The sequence below is a fragment of the Durio zibethinus genome, chromosome 1 (genome assembly GCF_047325235.1).
Source record: "Durio zibethinus cultivar Kanyao isolate XHJ-2024 chromosome 1, ASM4732523v1, whole genome shotgun sequence".
Lineage (NCBI taxonomy): Eukaryota > Viridiplantae > Streptophyta > Magnoliopsida > Malvales > Malvaceae > Durio > Durio zibethinus.
Window position 1 is genome coordinate 29,387,454 of NC_143162.1, and position 11,409 is coordinate 29,398,862.

The window sequence follows — 11,409 nt, forward strand, 5'->3', positions numbered from 1 at the left end:
AGGCAACAGAGAACTAATATAATGATGCACTTGTCCACTAATTTTAAACACATATGAACTAGGTTTTCTGTTAATATCTACATCAATCTTCCCACCAATCGATGTAAATTGAAACATTGAATTGTACTTTATGATATTCTCTCTAAATCTAGCAGTTTCTTCATCTCGAATATAATCTAATAGCGAATCCAAAAAAGGAGTGCAATTAAAAAGTTACAATTTAATACTACCTTTCTTACAATAAAAGTTAAACCTAAGAGTACATTTTTTACTAATTGTGTGAACACTTTCTCCAAGCCACATCCGTACACCATAATTATTACAAACTTGATTTAAATCACTAAGATTCAACACTTAAAATATTTTCCTAAATATCAAATGAGGCAAGGAAATCAATAAATAAAACAAACAAAAGCATCCATCAAACAAAAAAAGCAAAAACAAACAATTATAATGCAAAAATAGATAAAAAATCTTAAAATTAAATTCAACAAAAAAGTCAATAAAATTGTCCAAACAAAATGAAAGCAAAAAAACTTTTTGTTAGTCACTTTATGGCAACTTAACACATGCATAATAGAGTTTCCATCTTTAACATCAAAAGCAAGCAACAAATAAAAATTCAACACCAACACATAAACAAATTCTTTTGAAAATGATAAATACAAATATATATATATATATATATTGGTCAAGACTAACTTATATTTATATGGGTAGGCTGCACATTAGAAAGCTAAGAATTAACACATGGTAATGAATGTTGCTGAATACATCCTATGGATAAATAATCAACACATTAATGATTAAAAGACCAACAATTGAAGCAAAGCTTGACTAGGAATGATCTAACTTATAAACCACAATAGGCATAAAGAGAGGATAAAGAGGAACCTCATAAAAACCATTGAAACAGTTTGAAAATCACTTTGAGCATCAACAGTAGAATGCACACTTATGTGTCACGTTGTTCTTTGACTTTTAATATAGCCAAACCATTTAATGTATTACAAAAAGTGCAATCCGCTTATGATAACTCATTTGTAAATTCATTGAATTGAACATTTATAGGTAACATAGAAGACAAATTATGCAAAACCAAATTTTGATCATGATAACCCTTATGACATCTAGGTATGTTTAATCAATTAAACCTATTAATCTTTCATATCTTATAATCATCCATGATTCATGTAAAAAAACAATAAAAAAACCAATAATCAATTATATACAAAAATAAAGATAAACATAACACAAAAGTAGCAAACATAAAAAAAAAAAAAACATAAATCATAATGAAATCAATAAAAAAAAAAACACTGAGAATAAATAGTCAGTAATAAGATCTAAAATAACCACAAAACAACACCCCAAAAAAAGAGATGAATAAAATGAACACAACAATTTACATAATTAGCAAAAAAGACATAACTGAATCCAATAAATAAGCATATATATATATATAAATATAAAATTAAAACATACCACATATATAAAGTAATATAGTGAGCACCAAAAGATAAAACAAAGTGCAACACTGAAGAGCAACCCACTAATACACTTTCAATCCAACTATAAAAGAAAAACAAGAATGAATAAACAAAAATATTAACATAATAATAATCACCAACATCATAAAATAATATAAAAAACATATACTCATTTCCTCAAATAATAATATAATATTTATAAAACAATGATAATCATCATGAAAAGAAAAAAGAAAATAAAAAAAAAGAAACATAAAGTTATCCATACAAATATAACAACATGGTCACCCAAAAAATTAAAAAAAAAAAAAAAGAAACAAAGGCAATTTAAATCCAAATATGACTAATTGCTTGAAAAACTAGAACCAAAAAGGCAAAATAAGAACAATCTACTAATAAGAAAATAAAAAAGAATATTTAAAAAGATAGGGACATAAATGACCAACACAACAATACCCCATAAAACACATAATAAATACCACATAAATAACACAAAAACTTAAAAGCTTAAAAAGCTTAACAAATCATCTGACATGACAAAAACACCATATTCGAATAGTAAAATGGAGCATTCTATATTGATTCTTGGCTAGTAAATGCACAATGAACAATCAAAAGCAATTCATAAATGTTTAAACTAACTCAAATGCGTTAATGAAGCAAAAAACAAACAAAAAAAACAAAATACGCGTTCCTAGCAAACCAACCGAATAACAAATTGAACAATAGTGAAAGACTAAAAAAACTCAACACAAAAAAAAAAAAAACCTATCTACAAAAATAACAAAGAGAATGAAAAAAAAAAAGCAAAAATAAATACCAAGAGAAGCAGGTAACAAGGTATCAATCACTTTACGGCATAAGACATTAGCTACAGTTCGAACAATGGAAAAAAGAAGAATTATCAAACAAATTGACTTTAAAACAACCATGAAAAAGCAAAAAAGCATGGAAACAATACCAACCTGACATCCTTTCAAATCAAAAAATACATAAAAGACAACAAAACTTGACGATCATATCTAGAAAATCCACTGAATCACCCAACAACCTCCGAAAAAGCAAAAGGGTAAGAAACATTAAAATCGTAGAAAACAAAAGCTACAAAGATTAATGACAATTGAGTCATAAGAAAATGAAAAAAGAGTAATAATCCAACAAACCAAGAAGAAGACAGAAGTTACAAAGAACAAAGAAATCGAGAAAAATGCAATAAATCAAAAGAGACATTCATGAAAAAAAATCCAATAAAACATGAAATTTTGATGAAAAATAGTATAATGAGAAACAAATTATCAAAGGAAATAAAACAATCATCATATTAAGAAACAACAAAAGAGAAAGAGAAAGAACAACTGAACATTAAAAGAGGAGAGCAAAAAACAAAATAAAGAAAAGCCAACAAAAGAGAAAGGAAAGTCAAAAACCAAAAAAAGAAAAGTATAGCAAAAGTTTTGACATATGGCTAAATCAAGCAAAGTCAATAGAAAGTCAAATTTAGCAATCTTATGCTATCAAAACGCAAAATTTTTTTTATATCAAAGACTATGTTTCTTGTATAAAAAATGTGATCTTTGTGGACTACATTTTTTACACAAAAAATGTAGTCGAAATAATTTTCAATCTAATTTTTTTATTTATTATCGACCACGTTTTAAAAAGATTATCAACTATGTTTTTCAAATAATAAATGTGATTTTTGTTAGCAAAAACTACATTTTTAAGCATCATAATAAATATATTTTTTTAATTATATCAATTACGACATTTCCCATATTATAAACGTCATTGAAATGAAAAAATTACCATTCAAAGACTATGTCTCTAACATAGAAAACGTAGTCTACATAACTTTTTTATTCATTATCAATTATGTTTTGAAAAAAAAAAACTTTGATAGATTATTAATCACATTTTCAAACCAATAAACGTAGCTTTGTTAACAAAAATTACAATTTTAAATATCATAAATATTTTTTTAAAAAATTAAATTAATACTACATTTCCCTTATTATAAACATCATTGATAAAAAAAAAAAATCATTGTTCAAAGACTACGTTTTCAACATAGAAAATGTAGTCTAAATAATTTTTAAATCTAAATTTTTTATTCTTTAACAACCATGTTTTGAAATTTAAAAAAAAAAAAGTGATTTTTGATAAATTATCAACACGTTTTCAAATTAATAAGCGTGAGCTTTGTTAGCAAAAACTATATTTTTAAGTATTATAAATATTAATTTTTAAATTATATCAATTATTACGCTTCCCACATTATAAACATCATTACGTGAAAATATTTATATTATTTTGTCATTATTTTAATTGATCAACTACATTTCAAACATAAAAAATGCAATGCTTCCTAAAATTTAATAAATTTAAAATTATAAAATTACAATCATTTACTACATTTGTTCTTTTAATAGCCATCCCAAATTCAGTATTTGAAAAGTTATGGGAATAATTTTAATTGTTAGTATATATTTATCACCTAAACCTTTTATCCACCCCTTTCTCATTCTTTCTTTGATTAAATCAAAAAACAAGAATCCCTCTCTTTTTTCTCAAATATTTATGCTAAACTTTTAAAAAAAAAAAAAAAAAGCATGAGACAGCCATGTGGTAACTTAAATGATCAGTACCGTGGAAAGGACGAGTAAAATTGAGCAAAATTTATCTTATAGACTAGACAATAAGAGGCAGTGAAAGTGTGAAATGCTCATACAATTATAAAGAGAAGTTTGATAGAAAAGTTTCATTGATGGACACAATTGCACGCATGGGTAGCTTGCCTTCTTTTGTCTATTAATGCAATTTTTTCTCGGTCATTATAAATTGCTTCTGTTACCAACCATTATAAAGTTCTCTGATAAACCTATTTAAGATGAAAAGTCTCCAGGATTCTTGCTCAAATCAATGCCAAACGCACATACATTAAACCCGGGAAATGCTTTATTGACATCATCATGAAACTTACATGCGGAGAAAGGATTGTATGAAACAACTACTACCTTACAGCTGCATCGCTCATTCATCGAGAAAACAACCTTTAATACTCCAATTTGGTAAGGTGAAGAAAATCTAGACAGAAACATCAGAAGGGTAGTCTTTTGGATGTCTGCTGATAGTTTCTCTGAGTTGTTTCTCTTGTTCCTGAAGGTTAGATGTTGGATGATCATAGACATCAGAGAACAACTCTGTTAGCGGCGGCTTCTCTGTTTTTTCCGCCACCTGAATTGCTTGCAATAACTGCAGGAAAGTTCCTATATATGTATTAGAAAAATTAACAATAATGCAAAATCTGGCAACCAAAACTGATTGTGGGAAGGAAACTCGTCCTTGGCAATTATCACCTGTTTCCTGATACTGTTTCGAACTTCAGTTTCTTGTTGTTCACTCCACCAACCATTATTTTGAACCCATTTTCTAAATCTGTTTACAGGGTTTCGAGCCATTTTCCAGTAGTCAATTTCATCAAGCTCTCGATACTTGGTGGAATCATCAGATGTGGAATGGTGTCCTACTCTGTATGTAAGGGCCTGAAAATAACATAAAAGTTTAAACACAGAATAAATTACTTCCACAAATTCCATTGCATTGGAAAAGATTTCCGCGCCAAGGTTTTGCCATTTGGCTGATGAGAGACCTCACCTCAATAAGGATTGCTCTCTGTTCATTTATAGCCATTTCGCGAGCTGCAGAAACTGCACTGTAAATAGCAAGGGCATCATTTCCATCCACCCTGATGCTTCTTATTCCATACGCTCGACCCTTTACCACGATGCCATCACCTGGAGAAGATAATGAATTCTAAATAAGTTTCAATCGGAAACAGCAGAGGAGCGCCCTTCTAGAAAAGAATGATGAAAGCTAATGTACTTCGAAACTGTTCTGATATATTTGTACTGATTGCCCAGCCATTATTGCGACAGAAAAAAATGACAGGGGCTTCCATAACTGCTGCAAAGTTTAAACCGGCATGAAAATCTCCCTGCAGAAATAAAATGGAAAACCATGATCAATTAAGCAAATAAAGTTTCATTTCCTAGAGAAAGTAGTGACTAGTATTGTATTGAGATTATTTTTGTACTTACTTCGCTTGTGCCACCATCTCCAATGTATGAGACTACACATGCTTTTTTGTTATCCATCTTAAGAGAATAAGCTATGCCTGCAGCTTGAGGAAGTTGTGTCCTAGAAATTAAGGCAATGACTTTTGCAAAGTTAGCTATACATGGGGAGAAATCTATACAGTAGAAATAGATAGCAGTAGCAGTTTAACCTGAGGACTATAAGTCTTACGCAATAGGGGATGAGATGGTGATGAAATTGTGCTTTTTAGACCCATAATGAATTGGCATCTGCCGGCCTTTCCCATAGTCGGCATTGTTTCCAAAGCACTGGTTGGCGAATTCTTGCAATGTGAAACCACGCCATAACAGAACCCCCGGTTCTCGGTACTGGCATTACATTAGTTGAACAGTGCTTCAGTTTCAATCATATAATCAAATCAATTATTGTTTAAGCAGTTCTTTTTCTTCCTATCTTTTAGTCATGGTACTCCGAATACGCCTATATAATGTGACCCATAAAATTGTGTAGCCCTTAAAATTGCAAGGCTCAAACTGATAACAGGAACATTCTCTCTGTTTCCCTTGCTCTCATCCCGTAAGTCGTAGGTTGAAATCTCACGACTGCAACCCCTTTCTCTACCCTTGGATTGCAGCTTTATTTGTAAAAAGAAAAAGGCATCTAGATATCTTCAAACTTGAAAAATTAATGTATGTAGTGCTTCACCTGAGGCAATATAATGTCTTGTTCAGTAAGAGCTGCTGCAGATGCTATGCTAATTGCTTCTTCACCCGTTGAGGTCAAGTAGAAGGATATTCTTCCTTGTCTTTGTGCTTCATAAAATATGTTGTCCATTATTTGCAATGTTACCATGTCACTGTACATTTTTACTGCAACATCCTTGCCTACCTGTTTCATTTTTTTTCCTTTTAATTTTCTTGATATTTGGAGCTTCAATGATATTAAATTAAGTTAGCATTGTAAAAATTTAAAGAAAACAAAAGAAAACCTGTTGAAAATCACCGCCCATTATCAGCTCTCCATTATCGTCCAAAACTCGATAACAAGGTACTCTCATTCGTGAAGATTCTGTGATGAAATTCATTTCGGAAGTATATGTAACTTTTCCTCCCGGAAAATCCAGTGACTGCAATTACAAGAGATTGAGTTTTACAATTAGAAGTTTCACTTGATCTGGATCTATACTATTAATTAATTAAAGAAATCTTATGGCAATTTTCATTTACAAATTTAACTGCAGGTAAGCTGAAGTCCCTTCTCAATCATTTAATACTAGTCCTGTAGAAATACTACCATATTACACCTACAGGTTATCTTCATTTTTGTAAGTCTTCTTGAAATTGAGGAGAGTTTCATGACTTTTATCTATGATCTATCTATAACTCATATTAAAGTTATCACCGAATTTATGATCCCTCAATTTCAATGATACTTAATTTGGGACATAAATATGATTAGTATGTTAATTGAAGCATGAAATAAAATTGGCTGGGGTTGATTTGGAGAAAGAATTATATAAATATATATATATATATATATATATATGTTTTGAACGCGTAACTATTAATTTTTTTCTTTGTTTTTATTTTGCTATTTTTATTTTTATTTTATTTTTTGTAGTTTTATTTTTTCTTTATTTATTTATTGATTTGTTTATTTTTTATTTATATACATATTTAAAGTTTGAGATTAGGATCATGTTTTAATTATTCAACAACATAAAAAAATTAAAAATATGCGTTATATAAATAAATTTATAAATTTTTTAATTATATTTATTTATTTGTATCATGTAAATTTTTTAAAATAGAAATAAATGAAAATATTTGCAATAATGAAATTATAAGAAAATTGTAAGTGGTGTTTGCAATTTCTAGATAAGATATTTTCTTAAAATTTTACCAAAAGTATTCCAATAAAAAACATTTTATTTACATTTTAATAAAAAATAAAAGTCAGTAAAAATAAAAATAAAAATTTTTCATAAAATTTTAAATTAATTCGATGATAAAATCTCTTCAAAGAAATAAATAAATTTTTTGAATACACTTAAAAGTGAAAAATTTTCAAAATTCTATCAAATATTAAAGAAAACCTAAAAACTTTTTAATATTTTAAATAATGAAATTTAATTATGAATAAAGAAACTATTTAGATAAAATAATGTTAGAATAATATAAAATTAATTAATATCATCTACGGATGAACATTATAAAAATAATAATATTTTCTCCACGTGTGAATTAATTAATAACATATAATAAAAGTTATCTTCAAGTGGAGATAACTTTTAAATTGCAAGGCAAGTTTTATTTTTCAAATAGTTAATATTTGATAAAAATGTTTAGTAAGTTATTATATTTGACAAGTCATATGTGTTAGTTTTTAATTGAATTGAGACAAGGTGAATTGAATTTTAATAGGATTTAAAAAAAAATTATGGATATTTGTATGATGTTAGATTGTGATTTGGCGTGTTTTGAGCTTTTACCTTTTAATATTCACAATAAAATAAAATAATGAAAATATTAATAATGAAAATATAAATATAAAAAGACATAAAAATAAAAACAAAGTTACATTTCTTTTTTTATTTAGTTTTAAATATTTTTATAACAAAATTTATAATCTATAAAAAAAATTAATCATATATTTTAATCATATAATTAATAAAATATACAGCACTCATAACTTAAACATAAACATAAAAAATAACAAAAAATGTAATAATAATATATAAAATAATATATTTTTAATTTAAAATTTTAAAATTCTTATATTAAATAATTAGTCTGGCCAATGTGGTAGGACTAATTCTAGTATGTTATAATTTCATACCCAAAAAGATATTTGTTTCTCAAAGAATATTTTACACCCATGTCTTTAAATGTAAAAATAATTATGAGTGCAGTGTCTAGATAAGAATTGCGAAATAGATAAGCATTATGAAGTGGGCTAGGAGAAAGGGACATGGAAAAGAAAGTAGTTTGGAAGTAGGCATTGATGATTGAACCAAAGACAAGTGAAGCCGACACACTTTATTTGATGAAGAAAAGAGTCCAGGTGTGAAACATCTATTGCCCATTTCCTTCCTTTTCCCTTTCACAGGACAATCCCTTTTGCTCATGCTTTTCCAAAAACATTTATTTTTCTTGTTTTGCTTGGCGTTGTCCATTGCACAGTTAGAATCAGAGTCGTACGTGGGAACATGTTTTGTGAGGTAGGGCCGAGCAACGGTCAGGTTATTCGTGAATCACGATGCACTGATTGGATTTTAATTAATTTTGGAGCGGCTATGATATTTGATGGATGGTTTGAGGTTCACATTTGTAAAGATTGGCATTATTAGAATGGTCCGTGGTCCAAAAAGCTTATGAAACGATCCAAAAATTTAATGACCAATGAATGATCCATGATTCTAGCTTCACTACTGTCCGCTGGACCATACTCACCCCTATTGTAAGATAATGGCTACTGCATTAATACTTTCCGTCTCCATGCATGCGTGTCATTCGAAAGATTTTTTTTTTTTTTGGCAAACACTTTGTTTTATGAAGTGACTAAAGCCATATCATCTAATTTTTAAATAGGATATGTGATAATCTTTTAATTCAGTTGGTAAAATTTTTAAATTTTATTAATTATGATGAGATAATTTTTGAAAAATAATCTCATACTAATATAATTATGATAAAAATTTTAAATTTTACAAACAACTCATAAAATTTGACTATAATTAAAGAATAAATAAATTAATATAATATACTAGCTAACTATGTAAATTTATTTGTATAATTTAAAATTTTGATTGTCCGATATATGTACCAATTTGACTAAAAACTGTGAAAGGGATAACAAGATGACTCGACCACGTATTAATGCAAGCCTAATTGCGTACTCCAATTGAGCTACCTTCCTCCCTGAAGAAGGCCTGGCCATTGTACCAAACAAAATGGGAAGTTTATTAGAGTACGTTAAGTGTTGATAATGCTTGAATGGGAACAACTTGTAACTAAAAGACCTGCTTCACTATCTAGTTTGGGTGATCAAATTCGAATGCCCTACGGAAAGGATTCTCCTCGATTTGTCATGTCATTTTAGGATTGGCCTCTTATTTGGGTGGTTTTTTTTAATTAAACGAAATTAGTATTAAATACAAAACAAACTAAAAAAAAAAAATCTCAATTTTAAAGCAGTAAACGCGCACTGACAAACGATCATTGCATAAGTCAGGCAGCCCAATCAAACATCAACAGATTATTTGCTTGCATCTTAGTCAAAGTCACCGCTTCATATATATTACTAAAACAAGCCCACATCTACAGGATAAGGAACCTTGTGATCTATGAAAAAGGCTTTTTTTTTTTTTTTTACAATGTACTTATAAAAAGTGTTACCCCTCATACCGGAATTTTTTAGGATTAAGATCATAATTATGGATTTTGATTACATTGATATTATGAGCTATAATCAATAATCGATCTCTTAATAAAATATTTAATATTTAATTTTAATGATTAATATTATAACTTTAATTATATAAAAAGATATGGACTATATTTATTATTTTGTTTTCGGCGAAAGGTTATAAGACTATCAATTCATTAGTCGAATTGGTGTATCCAATTCTGACAAAAAAAATGACCTTTGTTTAGCGGCTCATGATTCACACATTTTTAAAAGAAAAAACGAACGAATCAAGAAGTAAAAACTTATTATTTTGAATATAGACGAGATAAAATTAATTATGAGATGAGAAAAAATTACTTTTCATTCGTAACTCAATAGGATCATATGTGAAAAAAAATTTTTAAATTTTCAACATTTATCAAAGCCACTGACAATTAATAATAACCAATTAAGTCATTAGCAGGGTTTAGATAATTTGTTTGCATATATAATTAAATTTTGGGAATTAAAAATTTAAACCCAAAAACCTCCATTGAGGGTGGTAATATGCATGCATAAAAGGCAGGCCAAGAGTACTTACCCGATGATCATCATCACTATCGCTAGAGAAAAACGAATCAAGTTGCTTTTCAGCTACGGTGGACTTGGAACGTAGAACAGAGAAAAGGGCAGCCCTGCTCCACGGCAATGAACGCAAATATCTGGAGTTTTGATAAGGAACCGGCCGCAGGTTGCTCAAAGACGAACTTTGAAACGTCGAGCTCCAACAACTTTGGTTAACGACAGCGCACCCCATGAAACCTTTGTTCATACATTTCCTTATACGGTTGGCGATGTTTCTTGATCTTCTCCACAAAATGGCCATGGAAATAGGAATAATGGGGTTTGTGTGTTTGTGTGTGTTTTTTTTCTTTAATTTAGCTATAGACAGCTAGATGATATAATGTAAAGGGGAAGAAGAAGAAGGAAAAAAAACAAAAAGGAATATGATCAAATATTAAAGAACAAAAGAAATGAGATATTGATTCGAAAGAAAGTGGCAGAAGAAAGTAGCTGGCAGAGATATCTTTTATTTCTGTTTGACACGTCAGCAGGCAGGCAGGCAGGCAGTCAGGCAAGCAGGAGTAGCCCAATTTGGTTGACGTGACAGGTCATCTGTTGTTCCTATCTTAAGGCAGATTCATTACTTTGTTTGTCCCAATAAGTAGGTCATTAATATATAATAACGTAGCACAAAGTTTATAACATTTAATATTGTACTATAATTATGTAAATTTATCTAAAATATCCCCCAAAACCAATAATGTGTTTTATTTTTTAATTTTTTTCGCCCGCCAAATTTCTATGCATGTGAACCATGTGGCCCTTGCTCTTCCTTTCTAGCGAACCAGCTTTGCACATCCTTGGATAATTT

At 28.9% G+C, this 11,409-nt stretch overlaps 1 protein-coding gene across 2 annotated transcripts; it reads right to left on the minus strand.

Annotated features, from left to right (window-relative positions):
• Positions 1-4,423: 4,423 nt before the first annotated feature.
• LOC111312232 (2-oxoisovalerate dehydrogenase subunit alpha 1, mitochondrial-like) lies at positions 4,424-11,036 on the minus strand. 2 transcript variants are annotated; one of them, XM_022912310.2, is made up of 9 exons: positions 10,576-11,036; positions 6,574-6,711; positions 6,291-6,473; positions 5,796-5,953; positions 5,588-5,687; positions 5,373-5,484; positions 5,145-5,284; positions 4,847-5,032; positions 4,424-4,742 (listed from the first exon to the last, which is right to left on the minus strand). In XM_022912310.2, exons 1-9 carry the CDS (start codon positions 10,858-10,860, stop codon positions 4,575-4,577), a joined length of 1,470 nt encoding a protein of 489 aa, XP_022768045.1. In that variant the 5' UTR covers positions 10,861-11,036; the 3' UTR covers positions 4,424-4,574. The 2 variants fall into 2 exon arrangements, with proteins under 2 accessions (XP_022768045.1, XP_089620369.1); XM_089764243.1 differs by having other exon boundaries at positions 4,424-4,756.
• Between the last annotated feature and the right edge of the window lie 373 nt (positions 11,037-11,409).

Coding starts and splice junctions, on each gene's coding strand:
- LOC111312232 (XM_022912310.2), bottom strand. CDS start 10,860: ATGGCCATTTTGTGGAGAAGATCAAGAAACATCGCCAACCGTATAAGG. Junction 6,474..6,573: donor TGGGCGGTGATTTTCAACAG/GTTTTCTTTTGT, acceptor AAAATGAAACAG/GTAGGCAAGGATGTTGCAGT. Junction 5,954..6,290: donor AAGACATTATATTGCCTCAG/GTGAAGCACTAC, acceptor ATGTAATGCCAG/TACCGAGAACCGGGGGTTCT.